At 45.1% G+C, this 17,063-nt stretch overlaps 1 protein-coding gene across 4 annotated transcripts in view; it reads left to right on the plus strand.

Moving 5' to 3' along the window:
• DNAH6 (dynein axonemal heavy chain 6) overlaps positions 1–17,063 on the plus strand; it is a 400,640-nt gene that overhangs the window by 297,794 nt on the left and 85,783 nt on the right. For all 4 annotated transcript variants that reach the window (XM_056568811.1, XM_056568814.1, XM_056568815.1 and 1 more), the window contains 2 exons: positions 2,030–2,155; positions 5,015–5,179. In XM_056568811.1, the coding sequence (XP_056424786.1) occupies positions 2,030–2,155; positions 5,015–5,179 (291 nt within the window). The remainder of the gene's footprint in view (positions 1–2,029; positions 2,156–5,014; positions 5,180–17,063) is intronic.

The raw sequence follows: 17,063 nt of genomic DNA on the forward strand, positions 1-17,063 counted from the left end.
AGACACGAGTTGTAATTTTTTGCCTCTAAAAAATGGTTTCTATCCCTGCAAAATGTGTAACGCATGCAAAGCTATGGAGAATAAATATCCTACAATAAGTGTGGAAAACAGTAAAGAACAAACAGAATATAAAATCAGAAGTCACATACACTGCAAGACACAGGGAGTCATTTATGCCATCAGATGCCCCTGTGAAAAAATATATGTGGGTAGAACCAAGAGGCAATTAGGTGTGCGCATTAAAGAACATATGTATAATATACAACGAGGCTTTGAGGGTCACCCGTTATCTGCACACTATAAAATCATGCACAAACAATCAGTTAAAATGTCCCAATTTTTCGGGCTAGAAAAAATCACCCCCCACTGGAGGGGAGGTAACTTTATCGCACAATTATCCAGAAGTGAAACTAAATGGATTTTTAACCTCAATTCTTTAGTACCTCACGGTTTAAACGCTGAACTGGAACTGTTCGCATATCTGTAACTACGAGCAACAACACATCGCTAATCCGGTCAGTAGGGGGTTAACATCTGAGACACGCCGCTATAAGAACTGGACCAGCAAGCCACTAGCTCTATCCAGACGAAGGAAGCCGACAGTCTTCCGAAACGCGTCGATAGGTTTGTGGACCATAGAGGATACCGTAGTGACGTCACTCAGATCCAAATCACCTCCACCTGATTCACCTAACAGCGAGCGTGCAGGTAGGTTGAGACGCCACCGGCCGGGGCGCACTCCCACTGCCGTCAAACGCTCCCTTGAACTAACCGGATTACAACTAACTATTTCCCGGACTGAACTTCAACTTCACACTTACTTATCAATTCAGGAAAACCTTCACTGAGGGCCCGCCACAGTGCTGACCGCGCAACAGGTACCCGCGGGAGATTTACCAGGTACGCCACTAAGTGTCATAATAGTAACCATCTACTTGTGTATATATCCCTATACTCTGTGGATATTCCATCAACTTACCTACTCTGCGGTGATTATATTATCATTTTATACAGAGCGCAACGGTGCAAAGGGGCTTCATTTGCATTTCTTTTAAACCTCTGGAGTACCCTCAGGGAGAGCCCACTGCATCAAGCATCCGCCTCTACAATATCTATATAGAATCAGAAACACAACTAATGAACAGGTACTAATAAGAACGACACTGCTGGAAGTATTCACTACACTTTTCACCACAACTAGATTGTTTTATTTGTAGGAATATCACTCCTTCAGCCTACTACATCTGCCATTCCAATCACCATCGCCCGCACCAACGTGACCGATCTTTTAAAGGTAGACCATGTTTTACATATAGAAGTTCAATTAACCATCATGCATATTTATATGTAATTCAGCCATTGCATTCCCAATTTTTTCGATCACCAGGTGAGCACTTTCTCACACCATCAACAGTATTATCCATATCACCAGGATCCTTCCCTCTTCTTACAGCAGCATCAGGTTAGTCCCCACCACCTAGCCATAATAGCCATAATTGATTTGTGTCTGATACAGCGCTTGCCAATTCAATAACTAGATTTGTAAATTACTTCTATAAAAAAAAATCTTAATCCTTCCAGCAATTATCAGCTGCTGTATGCTCCACAAAAAGTTGAATTGTTCTTTTCTGACTGACCACAGTGCTCTCTTGCGATGAGAAAATCCTCATCGCAAACCTCTCCTGCTCCAGACAGTTCCTGACATGGACAGAGGTGTCAGCAGAGAGCATTGTGGTCAGACTGAAAAGAACTACACAACTTGTTCTGTAGTATACAGCAGCTGATAAGTACTAAAAGGCTTAAGATTTTTAATAGAAGTAATTTACAAATCTGTTTAACTTTCTGGCACCAGTTGATGTAAAAAAAAAAAAATGAGTACCCCTTTAACGTTTATCCTTGTCTACTATTGCACAGAAACTCATTTTCACTCTAACAATCCTAAGTAAGGAAAGAACAGGAAACATTTTGTGTAGAAAAAAACATTGCTACTGTTAACTAGTTCATGATTAAAATGAAATCTTTACATTAGGCCAATCGTTGGATCAGAAACAAAGAAACAAAAAATGGCTTGAAAATCATTAAGCTGACTGATGCTGGTTTCCTTAGAACACTGGAGAATGCAATCCGGCTTGGTCTGCCTGTGCTATTAGAAGAAGTAAGTGTGTGTGTGGGGTGGGGGGGGGGGGGTTGTTCTGTTGCAAGATATCTATTCTGGACAAGGACATAAGGGGAGATTTATCAAAACCAGTGCAGAGAAAACATTGACCAGTTACCCATAGCAACCAATCAGATTGCTTCTTTTATTTATCAGAGGCCTCTTTGAAAATTAAAGAAGCAATCTGATTGGTTGCTATGGGTAACTGGTCAATGTTTTCTCTGCACTGGTTTTGATAAATCTCCCCTATAGTCTTCACAAAGAGGTGTTCTTTTGGAGAGCAATGGTAATCCACAAGGCCATCACTCTTAAGAATCTTATTTTATTGCTGCCAGTTAAAAGAGTACAAACATATGTGAAACACATAAAACCATAAGCATGCAAGATGGTTGATACGTTCTAGGACAGTTGATCTTTTATTGTAACATTGTTTCTTAAAAGTTAAAGGGGTGCTCTGCCCCCAGACATCTTATCCTCTATCCTAAGGATAGGGGATAAGATGTCTCATCGTGAGGAGTCCGGCCGCTGGGCCTACTGATCATTTATGTTCGAAACCCCAGCCTCAGGCGGCCGTGTTCATTCACGTCTATGGGAGGGGTCGTGACTGCTGTGGTCGCTTGATCGCAGCTGTCACACCCTCTTCCATAGACATAAATATAGTGGGGGCAACATGATGTCATGAACACGGCTGCCCAAAGCCAGCGTTCTGAATATAAAAGGGGCGGAGTAGTCCTTTTAAGAAGGTTCTTAAAAAGATTGCTATCCTGGATTTCCTATGCTGTGTTGAGAGGCTTGCCATGCACCATGTCCTGTGGGAGCTAACTGTACCTGTGTTCTTCTGGAGAGGTTTCACTATTTATTATTTCACTTTTGTATATTTTTGTGTGTTCTTTGCCTGCAGTATATTAATTATGATAGAAAACTATTTGGGGAAGAACTTTGTCTCACTTTGTTGTCACTATATACCAAAATGAGTGTCTAGGAATACACATTGATGATCTACCGGATCACACATGCATAATGATCAAGGTGTACTCTCCACAGCTTACCTTGGCTGGCAGTTTTGGGACACTAAACCCCAGCTATGTAAACACATGTTGATGGTTTAGTGTCCCATAAGTAGCTGACAGGTTTCCTTCAATAGTTTATAATGTCAAATCTGGATTGGCATTGTGCTGACAGCAGAGGAGGAGTATTGTTTGGCATACATATTAGTTTTGCCCATACATAAAAAATGAAGATAAATTTGGCTGAACAGCTGATGGTGTACTTTATGTCATTCTTGGTATTGGTTGATTTTCTCTTGTTGTTGATAACATTTGATGTTGCGCAAAGTAAACCAAAGCTTGTTCAGAAAGAATTCAATGTGCAGTAATTGAAATGAATAGCACCAAGACTTCTAATTGAAAGCATTTGTTACGGAACTGAGTCTGCTTGAAAAGCAAATCTTAACAGTATAACATTGGTAATAAAAAGGCCAGTCTCTAGGGGTCACCTTCATTTTAATTAGTATTCTGTGTCTTACCTTTGCATATTCTCTTTTTAATGAGATTTTATTCTTGACCTGGCATTGTTAACTTTTATAAATTGCCTCATTTTATGTTATTGGTCCACCAAAGTAAACCATACACCGTTCACACCCACTGTAGTAGTTGTTCATTTTATGTTCAAGCTGTTCCTATGTGCACTTTGAACCTACAGTAGGTTTTCCGATGAACTTTATAGCCTACAGTCAAAGACTCCAGAATCTGTAGAATATATTGGCTTTCTTTTAGCTTGACGCCATTGTGGAATCTAGTGACTCTGATTGTAAAAATTGTTTGTTCACAGCACTTAGATCGTGTCTGAGCTACATTATTTTATAGACATTATAATACTTCAGAGTATAAAGGAGGACTAACACTCTCTGTATGTTCTTGGATTATTTTATAGACATGTTTTATGCATGGATTTAACAAAGAATATTAAAACAGTTTTTGGTTAAGGGATTGTCTGGAGAATGTTTTTCATTTGTAAATATACTCAGGATTGGAACTAAAAATTTAAAGTAAAAAAAATGTACTCAGCAATCCCTGTCATTAACATTCTGATGGTGCCAGTCCCTATGGAGAGCTTTCTGCTGCCTCTTGACAAGTCAGAAGTGCCTACTTAGCCGACCACTAGTGAGCAAATTTTTTTTTCTCATCCCACCCTAAGAACATTTAAGCTTTTTTTTTTCTTGACAACACCTAAGGCCGGTTTACACTGCAGAATCTCCAGATGGAATTTACATTAGAATTCCCGAGGGCGGTGCTAGAACCATGTGGACTGCAGTGCCGTCCCCATAGATAGCAAGGCATTTCTTAGTGGATCTGCCCGTAGTATCACCGGCAGAAATTCCATCCATAGATTCTACAGGTTCTAGGAACGAAAACTCCTTATCTTATGGTTTCATTAAAAAGGGTTGTCCTGGAATAGAAAACCAGAGCTAATTTCTTCCAAAACAGTGTCATCTCTGTCCTCAGGTTTTTTGGGGGTATTGCAACTTGTCTCTATTCACTTCAATGAAACTGAGCTGCAATATCATACACAACCTGAGGACAGTGTGGCACTCTTTTTGAAGAAAATTGCTCTGTTTTTTCTTTTTTTATTCCTGGACAGCCACTTTAATTTCGGTATAGGTGTAAGGTATGATATAGCTATATAAAAGTTTATTCAGAACAAATTAAGGCATGTATCTTAAAAAAAATTACATTTAACGTAAGATGGCTTTTTCAGGCAATTTTTATTATAAGCATATGTTCACACTATTAATTGAATCAAGATTAGGATATCTTTGATAATTCAGTATGTTTTTAACATGTTCCAATTTAATTCAAGCTGAAGGAAAGCTTAGATCCTGCTTTGGAGCCAATTCTTCTGAAGCAGACCTTTGTGTCAGGTGGAAGAACACTCATTCGCCTTGGAGACTCGGACATAGATTATGACAAAAATTTTAAGTTCTATATGACAACTAAAATGCCAAATCCACACTATCTTCCCGAGGTAAGAAATTATGCATTCATCCACCTGATAAGTGAAAGTGACTTTAGATGACTTTGTTGTAATATATCCTACAGGTCAAATTATAACTACAGTAAAGGTCATAATATAATCAAAATCATAATCAATATTTCTTGACAGGCATATTTACCGAAGTACTATATAAATATAAATATATATATATATATATATATATATATATATAGATATACAGGTAAAGTAAATAAGTGAATCTTATTACACTTCTGTCGGGTGGGTGTGAAGGATATATTAGATAGCAAGTGAACAGGCAGTTCTTGAAGTTGATTTGTTGGGAGCAGGAAAAATGGGCAAGCATAAGGATTTGAGTTACTTTGACAAGAGTCAAATTGTTATGGCTAGGCAACTAAGTTGTAGTATCTTCAACGGTCCTGTGGAGTGTTCCTGGTATGCAGTGTTTGCAATCCAAATGTGGTGTCCATAGGGAGTAAATGATACCTTGTCTAGTCCAAACTCACAAAAGAGCTACTGTAGGACAAATTGCTGATAAGGTTAATGCTGTCTGCTAGAGATGAGCGAATTTTAGAAAGATTCTATTCGGCCGATTCGCCGAAATTTATTCGTGGCGAATCACTATTAAAAATGGCTATTTCCTGGCTACAGAGAGCTTCAATAAGGTTGTAGAACACTTTGCCTTGTCATAACACGCATAGGGAGTGAGCTGTGTTAGTGAAATAATATTGTTATTCAGTATGACATGCAGATTACAGCATCACTATTAGAATCACTGCCGCAAAGCGGCACAGTGATAGAGCCTGGTAATTGGAATGAGCAAATTTTAAATCCTTTTTTGAGGACCCATTGGAGGGCAAGTCTGGTACTGGCAGCCTCGGTAATTCCAGCTCCAATAGTGTATAATTGCTGAAGTGTATAAGTTGCTGCAGTGAAAACATTCTGCCTCTGTGCTGTTAGATGATAGGGCGCATATTGCTATAAGTTGCTGCAGTGAAAAAGCTCGTACTTGTATCTTAGAATCAAGCTGGCGGTACGCCGTGAGGCCAGCAACCGCCTGTCCCAGCCCCTGCCTCTCAGTGCCCCCCCCCCCCACATGAGCCAGTGGAGACCAAATAGCGGTAGAATGACACAGCCTGGAGGTGGCAACAGCTGTGCTAATTCCAGCTCCAATAGTGTATAATTACTACTACAAGATCAATATAACAAGATCACATGGCAGCACAATGACACAGCCTAGAGGTGGCAGCATCCTGACGAGACCATGGGGCTCCACAATTGAAAAGATGAAAGATATTTTTTTAAATGTAAATTGAAGATTTTAAATAGATGATGATGAACATTAAAATTTTAATTTAATGTGCCAGCAGCACGAGGAGACCACATGGTGGCAGAATGACACAGCCTGGAGGGGGCAGCAGCTGCGATAATTCCAGCTCCAATAGTGTATAATTAGTTGTTATGTTATGCGCTGCGGCCACACACACTGGCTGGTCCCGTTACCTGCTGCTGCCGGCAGGGCTGGGACTCGCATTGGTCCCTCCCAGATTCTACAAAAAAATCAACCCCGTCTCCTACAAACTCCGTCTACCTGCTACGTTACGTATTCCTAATTCCTTCCACGTCTCTCTCCTCAAGCCTCTTGTCATAAAGCGGTTTTCTCAGAAGATTCTTGTCCCCACATTTGTCTCTGGCACTTCTGACATATTCAAGATTAAAGAGATTCATGCTACAAAGACTGTGAGAGGTAAAAAAAATTTTGGGTCGACTGGGAGGGGGAGACCAAAGGGGGGGGGGGGGGTACTGTTACGTTATGCGCTCCGGCCGCACACGCTGGCCGTGAGTGCATGGTCCCGTTACCTGCTGCTGCCAGCGGGGCTGGGACTTGAATTGCGGGACGCGCCCGCATGCGAGCCCCAGTCAGTCACTCACCTGGTGCTTCTCCTGCCCCAGCCTCTGCCTCACTGCTCCGGTGCGCGTGTTCCTGTCCCCTAGGGCACGTGCGCCATAGCTTTAAGATTTAAAGGGCCAGTGTGCTCATTAGTGTCATTCACCTGTGGCTCATTTATATATTCCGCCACCCTCCTCACTCCCCTGCCAGATCTTTGTTGCCTTGAGCCTGAGAGAAAGCATTCCTGTTTCTGCCTTGCTGTATATCTGATCCTTCCCTTTAGGACCTACCTTGCTTTGCTGCCTGCCTATTGACCTCCTGCTACGTCCTGACTACGCAACCGTGCCACCTGCCCTGACCTTCTGCTATCCAGACTACAAGCTTTCTTATCCCTCCTGTGCCTCGCATCTCCGCCGCCGCCTATGTGGTCGAGCCGTGCCAGGGGTAGCGACCTGGGTGCCGCCTGCCGCAGCAAGTCCATCCCGCTTTGCGGCAGGCTCTGGTGAAAACCAGCGGCACCTTAGACTCTGCTCCCTGGTACAGTCTGAGTCATCTGCCACAGTTCCAGTGGATCCACATCCACCGGGGTTCCTGTCTTCTGAAACATGAGTGTTGCATTAGCATTACAAGATCAATATTACAAGATCACATAGTGGCACAATGACAGAGCCTAAAGCTGGCAGCAGCCTGATGAGACCATATGGCCTCACAATTGAAAAGATTAAATATATTTTTTTTTAATGTAAATTGAAGTTTTTAAAAAGATTTAATGTGCCATCAGCATGAGGAGACCACATGTAAGCAGAATGACACAGCCTGGAGCTGGTGGCAGCATGAGGAGACCATATAGTGGCAGTATGACACAGACTGGAGGTGGTGGAAGCATGAGGAGACCATATAGTGGCTAAATGACACAGCCTGGAGGTGGCAGCAGCATGAGGGATCATATAGAGGCAGAATGACACAGCCTGAAGGTGGCAGAAGCATGAGGAGACCATATAGTGGCCGAATGACACAGCCTGGAGGTGGCAACAGCATGAGGAAACTATATAGTGGCAGAATGACACAGCCTGAAGTAGAGGCAGAATGACACAGCCTGGAGGTGGCAAAAGCATGAGGAGACCATATAGTGGCAGAAGGACACAGCCTGTAGATGGCAGCAGCATGAGGAGACCATATAGTGGCTGAATGACACAGCCTGAGGTGGCAACAGCATGAGGAGACCATATAGTGGCAGAATTACACAGCCTGGAATAGTGGCAGAATGACACAGCTTGGAGGTGGCGGAAGCATGAGGAGGCTATACACTGGCAGAATGACACAGCCTGGAGGTGGCAGCAGCATTAGGAGACCATATAGTGGCAGAATGACACAGCCTGGAGGTGGCGGAAGCATGAGGAGACCATACAGTGGCAGAATGACACAGCCTGGAGGTGGCAGCAGCATGAGGAGACCATATAGTGGCAGAATGACAGCCTGGAGGTGGCGGAAGCATGAAGAGACCATATAGTGGCTGAATGACACAGCCTGCAGGTGGTGGCAGTATGAGGAGACCATATAGTGGCAGAATGACACAGCCTGGAGGTGGCTGCAGCATGAAGAGACCAAACGGTGGCAGAATGACACAGCCTGGAAGTGGTAGCAGCATGAGGAGACCATATAGTGGCAGAATGATACAGCCTGGAGGTGGCAGAAACATGAGGAGACCATATAGTGGCTGAATAACACAATCTGGAGGTGGCAGAAGCACAAGGAGACCATATGGTGGCAGAATGACACAGCCTGGAGATGGCAGCTGCATCAGGAGTCCTGAAAGTGACCTGGTGACAGAGTGGGTGGTCGGTGGCAATACCAGTACCCGCTGACGAAGGTGGGTGAAAGAAGGAGCACTTGGCATCAGATGTGTGTCATCAGGTGGGTAGCAGGATCAGAATTGTAGATGAGGCAGGTAGGCAGAAGAAACAGGCCTTTTTTGTCAAAGTGTTGGTGTGCACAAGTAAGTATTGAGGATATGCTTTAGCTAAAACTTAAGTTTTAATAATATTTTTAGGATAAAATTTATGGACCCAATTTTTTTTTAAATCAAACAAAAGGATAGGTGTGCAAAAAACACCATGTGCCACCTACACCACCAAGTATTGATGTGATGCAAAAACCTCTAAAAGGTGGAAGGGAACTATGTATGGTCCATTATAACAGGTGTGGGTAAAAACTGACGCTGTAAGACCCTGCTCTCGTCCTATGAATTCCCTTCTAAGCAAGTGGTACTCGCCCTAAAAAGGGTGGCCCCACACAGGAACCTCTCCCTGTTTCCAACTAAAAACCCTGCCATTTCCCTAAAATCCTGGCGACTGACTAATAATGTCGCTTCCTCAAAGGGCCTGGGCAAACGGCAGGTGTCACGGATGAGCTGCCACTGGTTGACATTGAAGTTACACAGGGGAGTACCCCTATCTGCTTTTATCATCAGGAAATCGTTGATGGCCTTTATCTATTTGTAGAGTCAGTCCAACATATGGAGGGTGGAATTCCAACGGGTGGAAACGTATATATCAGACTATGTTGGGGGATGCCGTTCTGAAGCTCAAGGTGGTTGTGCTTTGTGGTGTGAGTGGCTGAAGTGCATGCAAAGTTTCCTTCCCATTGTTAGGATGTCTTGCAGATGGGGAGAACACTTGACAACCAGATTGAACACGTGGGCCATGGATGGCGCATGACTCAGACTTCCTTGACGCAGATTTCTTGATTAATCAATTTTAGTAGTTCCTTCCCTGTGTGACTCCGTTCGCCAAGGCAAACCATGTGAAGACCAGCGTGACACCGCCATGCTCTGCACACATGGTATGCTGGAGGGGCACTGAGTCTTATCCTTGCAGTGGAGGCCGAGGACACGATGGAGGGTTAGGAGGCATAGTTGGATACTGTCGCAGGACCAACGGTGTGAGAGCGTGCAGGAACCACATTCACCCAGTGGGCCGTAAAGGACATGTATTGTCCCTGAGCAGGAGCATCTGGACCAACAGAAGATGGGTATGACAGACAGCTCCCTTCAGCTGAGGTGGTGGAGCCTTGGCTGGCTGAAACAGGGAACGGCGTGCCACTGGGTGATGCAGCAGGCTGGACCACCGCATCAGAGGCACAGCTCTCCCAGGCCACTATATGATGATGCTGCATATGTTGACGCAGGGCCGTGGTACCAACATTGGGACACTTCACCTTCTGCCGAGACATCTTGCTTGTGGCCATTTTAACAACCTCCGAATGCTTGATGAAAAACTGCCACACCACTGAGTAGCTGATTTTCCCCATCGCACTCCTACTGCCGCCGACTCCAGAACCCCTGTTCCACTACCTCCCGGGCAGGTAGGCTGCTGCAATGCAGGTGGTCTACCCCGGGCACAATTGGCTCCAGACTTCCCACTGCTGCCACCATGCTGTCTCCCAACCATGCTACCACCTTGCTGACTAAGCTGCTGCCTCACGGGCAACCTGCAACCCTCTTCTCCTGATGATGACGAAGCCCCTTCTGCACCCGGCTCCCAAGTGCGATCGGCTTCATCATCATCGAGTTGTGTCTGCATGTCACTGATGTCCTCCTCAGGTTCCTCAACAGTGTCTGTTTCAGGAGCCTGAACACTCGCAACACCACCTACCACACCACTCTCCTCATCACTACTTGCCCGCCTAGCGGCGGAAGCGGTGTATGTCTTTTTCAATTCTTGGCTCGGCAGTAACTGCTGAGTGTCCTCTAGTAGATCATCGTTACTAAATAGTGAAGCTGAACCCACAGCATACGATACTTCTGTGGGGGGAGGGAAGAGCATAGGACAGAGGCAATGGGAGGACAGGGAGTGCTCCCGGGCCATGCCAACTGAGGGGTGTGTCTGAGGAACCCACTGACTGTTGACTGGGGGTGTCAGATATCACTTGGGATGAAGTGGATGACCGAGTTAACCAATCAATGATGGCAGATGGGTTGCTGGTCGAGACACGACCACTAGCTGATACCAGGAGCTCAGGCCTCTCTCTGCAACTCCTGTTGACACGCTCTCCTAGTCTGCTGCGACCTCTGCCTGCACCTGATGAATTTAGCCCTCTGCCACTCCTTCTTGCACATCCTGGCTCTTCTCTGCCTGACATACTTATACACTAGCTGAGTGCGTAAATGTTACACTAATAAGAGGACAATACGCTCCACTATGCTTACAACTGTAAGCATAGTGTTTGTAGGTTTGTAGGTTTGGGTGGCCTTTCAGCTTAACGAGCCCAAATGAGTTTAACAGGAAAAAAAATCATACACCACCTATGTAAGTACAGGTTGCAATTATGAGAGGAGGACAATTCTTTCCACTACGCTTACAACCAGTATTAGGCACCAAAAGCAAATGACTATGGCTTTTAAGGCTCACCCTAACTGGCCCCTATTAGCTTTAGAGTTGTAGTACACACCAGTGCTGCAGTACAGAATCGCTGTGTAGTACAGCCCAGTACAGTATTATTAGGCACTTAAAGTTGGTGACTATGGCTTTTAGTGCTTACCCTAACTGGCCCCTATTAGCTTTAGAGTTGTAATACACCCCAGTGCTACAGTACAGAGTCACTGTGTAGTACACCCAAAAGTGTACTTTCTCTCTCTCCCCTGTTACTGCTTTTCTGCAGTGATTTGGGCTTGTGGTGAATCACTGCTGTAAAGCTTTTTTTTTTCTGTGGCACACACACTGCTCTCTTTCTCTGCAATAAAACGCTGAAATGCCTGGCTGCAGCAATGGCTCCCAATTATATAGGGTTGTGACATCACAGGGGCTGGCTGGCTGCTGATAGGCTGCATGCCACCATGTAATTCAGGGTCACCTTCCCAGGATTCCTTGCCCCAAGTCCTCACACATGGATCCGCCATTTTAGCCCCCAAGCCTGCAGATAATGGAGTCCATGAAGCGATTCATTAAAATCAATAGCGGCAATATTTGGATTCGTTACGAATCAAATTTTTGTCACTTACCTGGGGATGACATGAGAAGAAGGCAAGCTGGCAAGACAGTGTGATGCTGTGAGCAATACTCTGCTGGTAAACCATGTGAAGATTACTTTAATACGAACTACCTGACAAAACATTGATGCAAACCAATTAGACCCCTCATGACCACAGTATTCCCTAATGGCATTCACTTTTTTCAGCAGGATAATGCTTCATGCCACACTGCTAAAATAGTTCACAAATGGTTTGAGGACTTGAGAACCATGGCAAACATTTGTTGACTTGACCTCCAAATTTCTCAGCTCTCAATCCAGTTGATCATCTGTGGGATGTCCTGGAAACATATGCACGATAATTGTCTTTGCACTGTCATGGCGTAGACGGTGGGCCACTCCATGCAAGTGTTAGTGTGCATTAATGTGCATGCCTGTGTAGTCAGGGCCAATACATGTCTTATATGACCCACTGGGTCAACATCTTGCAAAACTTCTACAGTTGCACCAATCCTGTTCAGCTTCTGAAAACTGCCACCTACCCTCATCCTACTCTTTATTCAGGTTCTCCTCCATGGACATCTTGCAGTTCCCTCAGGGCAAAACTTAGCTTACCCTCATCCTCCTTTCAATAATGCAAAGTCAAACACTGTCACACTGTTTTATATCTGCTGAGCCTGGTGCGAAAAAAGCCACACAGCATAGGGGTTTCTGCTCTGTCTGCAGTAGAAAGTGCACACTAGCTCTCTGCTCGTAATCTCAGATGGGGAAACATGTTTGCCAATAACAGCACAAACATTGTGGCTGAACTACGTCTAGGTGACATGACACATTCTCCCTGCATGACACATGTACTAAATCTTGTCATTAAACGTTTTCTTGAGAAATTGTTGCGGTGATGTGATTGGTTTAGCTGTTTCTATGCTTTTAAACATGCTCTTTCAAACCTAAGGAGCTGAAATGTGTCTTCTTCATTAATGCCTCATTTGCAACATTCCAACTGCTTGTACAGCTGCGCAACCTGGAAATAGACTACCTAATGCAGCAGACAGACAGCTTTTAAAGCCAGTGTGACTTTCAGCTAAGGCACTGGCAGCTAATTAGAGACATCTGTCCCGTGCTCAGTCCTTACAAAGAGGCAACAAGATTTGTCAGCAAGGACAACAGTGGAATTGGTGATGTTATTCCGCTGATATTCCTTATGAAGCAAACGATCACGATGATGATTGAGCATGGAAGGATGGAGAAAGGTTCAAATCTTGCTGGCAACAGTATGGATGTTCTTCTTTAGGAGGAGTTGGATGAGGAAGTGGCACCTGAGGAGCATTTGAAGGTGGAATCTGTTGAATGCCTAGGGAACGAGGAACCTATACAAGGTGACAGTGATGACCAGACCTTAGCAGTATGGAATGGAGGTGGAATCAGCTGGGCCCTTAAAAAAGATGTGTTGTGTGTTTGAAGAATGGAGATGAGTACTGGATAGCCATACTCAGGCTCGATTCACACAGCATAAAATTTGTTGTATATTTTCAAATATGTGCTGATTATCTCTGGAAAATGCAGCCACAATCAGTGTAAATGCGGGTGCATTGGCATGTAAATGTAAATACATGCCGAACATTTTACGCTGTGTGGATCCAGCCTTAGACCCTTCGTATAAAGCCAGAATGGAGGATAAATTGTAGGAGTGTTATAGGGAGAAGCTACGCAGCCAACTAGTTGCAGCTTTTCAACAGCAAACACCTGCAAAACAGGGGTCCACTCTCAGCTCCCTGCTACATCAACACTCTACTCCCTCTGCCAGTACTACCCCTGCAAGAGGCAGGAACAGCAGCAGCATCTTCACATTGGAGTACATGATGACTAAGTTTTTACATCCGATACAAAGGGATGTACACCCCCACCTGAACAACTAGGTTGCTGCATACCTAAACTGTGCTCTTTCTCTGACAGATGCCAAGCATTGCCAGTTTGCGTAGAACTGGTTATAGACACAGTAGCTATGTTTACTGATAAAAACTGAATTGTGCTGTGCAGAATAACAAAATGGAGTGAGTACCACCTGTCCCTTGTTATAGATCGAAAGGCACTCCTTATGCAATCTCTCCTTAAGGGTAATGTTTGTGGTCCAGTTAATTGGTTATGTCTGATTACAATCTGTCACAACAGTGTAAATACATGCAATGCAACTTTAAATTATTTTCAATTTTTTTTTTATCTACTTCAGGGAGAAATAGTTTGTAAACCATCTTCAATTTGCAAAATATAAGGCAAGCAATTGTACATTTACAGTTTATTGCCCTTTTACATATAAATCTAGCTGGCCATTTAAAGTGCAGTTCAAAAGGTTTTTTAACATTGCCCTCAATGTATCTGGTTACTTTAAATGCAATGTGAAGTGATGGCGGTAACCTGAATTCTAGCCGAGCCCTCCCTACCATCCATTGCAAAATGTTTTTTGATCATCTAGCCAAACAAAATGTCACTGTCATATTAATGCTAATAGTTTTAACAAGCCTAACATAGCATATGGGAAAATAAACATACAAAGACAGAGAAATGAAAATAAAATGAATCTTGTCCCAAGCCTGTAAAGTCATTTCTGCATTTTGAACATAATAATCCTGTCACTGTGTTATTAAAGATAATTGATTTGGAAGATTATAGGTATTTACTGCTGCCTGCAGCATTCGTTGCTCCACTGAGCTGTCAAATTGTTATATTTGTTAGCTAATATTCTTCTCTGAATAGATGTGCTGACCTTTTTAGTGGTGTTATACATGCTGGTAGCCAAATGTTCACAATCGTCTAAAGTAGCTGAAAAGTTTATAAAAAAAAAATTAAAATGTGTTTCTGGTGTTTGCCAATTTCAATAAATCTGAATAAACGTATATAATGTTTCCATTAATAGTTATTCAAAATAACACAATTGTAACGTCGAGCGCTCCGAGCCCCGCTTCCCCTCCGGAGCGCTCGCGGCGTCACTTCCCTGCCTTCAGCGCCCCGGTCAGCGAGTCTGACCGGGAGCGCTGCTCTGTGTCCCTTGGCGGGGATGCGATCCCCGTGGCGGGACGTGCCCGCCCGCGGGTCGCATCCCGTGTCACTCACCGGCCCCGTCCTTCTGCTCAGAAGGCCCCGCTCTCTAGGGCGCGCGTGCGCGCGCGTCGGGTCTCTCAGATTTAAAGGGCCAGTGCACCATTAATTGGTGCCTGGCCCAATTAGTTCCTAACAATCCCTACACTATATAAACCCACTTCACCTTCCTGTCCCTGCTGGATCTTGTTGCCTTGTGCCCTGAGAAAGCGTTTCTGTGTGTTCCATTGCCTGTGTATCCAGACCCTTGCTGTTGCCCCTGACTACGAACCATTGCTGCCTGCCCAGACCTTCTGCTACATCTGACCTTGCTCTTGCCTTGTCCTTGTGTACCGCGCCTGTCTCAGCTGTCAGTGAGGTTGAGTCGCTATCGGGTGGAACGACTTGGGGGTTACCTGCCGCTGCAAGTCCATCCCGCTTTGCGGCGGGCTCTGGTGAAAACCAGTAACCCCTTAGATTCCGTTCCCCTGGTACAGCCCACGCCATCACCTCACTGACACAGAGGATCCACCACCCGTGTCCTCTCCGCATACCAGTCCGGATCCTGACAGTAGATCCGGCCATGGATCCCGCTGAGGTCCCGCTGCCCAGTGTCGCTGACCTAACCTCCGTGGTCGCCCAGCAATCACAGCAGATCGCGCAACAAGGACAACAGCTGACTCAGCTGACCGCTATGCTGCAACAGCTTCTGCCGCAACAACAGCAACCATCTCCTCTGCCAGCTCCTGCATCTCCTCCGCAGCGAGTGGCTGCTCCCAGTTTCCGCCTGTCTCTTCCAGACAAGTTTGAAGGGGACTCTAAACTGTGCCGTGGATTCCTGTCCCAGTGTTCCCTACACCTGGAGATGATGTCAGACCAATTTCCTACAGAACGGTCTAAGGTGGCATTCGTGGTCAGCCTCCTGTCTGGAAAGGCCTTGCCATGGGCCACACCGCTTTGGGACCGCAACGATCCTGCCACCGCTACTATCCAGTCCTTCTTCTCAGAAGTACGTAGTGTCTTTGAGGAGCCAGCCCGGGCTTCCTCAACCGAGACTGCTTTGCTGAATCTTGTCCAAGGGAGTTCTTCAGTGGGCGAATACGCCATCCTGTTCCGCACCCTCGCCTCTGAGCTTTCCTGTGCGACCTTTAAGAAAGGCTTATCCAGTCACATGAAAGATGTCCTGGCCGCACGAGAAATTCCTGCTAACCTGTCTGAGCTCATCCATTTGGCCACCCACATCAACATGCGTTTTTCGGAAAGATGCCAGGAGCTTCGTCAGGAAAAGGATCTTGTTCACACCAGGCGGTTTTCCTCCCAGGCTCCTCTCCTCCTTTGCAATCTCTTCCTGTGCCTCCTGCCGAGGAAGCTATGCAAGTGGATCAGTTTCGCCTAACCCAACAAGAGAGGACTCGCCGTGGGAATGAAAACCTGTGTCTATACTATGCAAGCACCGAACATTTCCTAAAAGACTGTCCTATTCATCCTCCGCGTCTGAGAAACGCACCCACTCACCTAATCAATGTAGGAGAGTCGTTGCTAGGAGTGAATTCTACCTCTCCACGATTGACTTTACCTGTGCGGATTGCTATACCCACTAAGGCTACTTCCTTCTCCGCTGTGGCCTTCTTGGACTCGGGTTCAGCAGGAAGTTTCATTGAAGCCTCCCTAGTCAACAGATTCAACATTCCAGTCACCCGTCTTGTCAAACCTCTCTTCATTTCATCCGTCAATGGAGAGAGACTGGTTTGCACCGTGCGTTACCGCACTCAACCGCTACTCATGTCTGTTGGAGTTCACCATCATGAACATATTGAATTTTTTGTGCTACCCAACTGCACTTCTGAAATTCTTCTGGGCTTGCCCTGGCTCCAACGTCATTCACCTAGCCTCGACTGGGTCACCGGGGACATTAAGAGCTGGGGATCTTCTTGCCACAAGCAATGTCTCAACCCAGTTTCTTCC

This window comes from Hyla sarda, chromosome 1 (genome assembly GCF_029499605.1).
Source record: "Hyla sarda isolate aHylSar1 chromosome 1, aHylSar1.hap1, whole genome shotgun sequence".
Lineage (NCBI taxonomy): Eukaryota > Metazoa > Chordata > Amphibia > Anura > Hylidae > Hyla > Hyla sarda.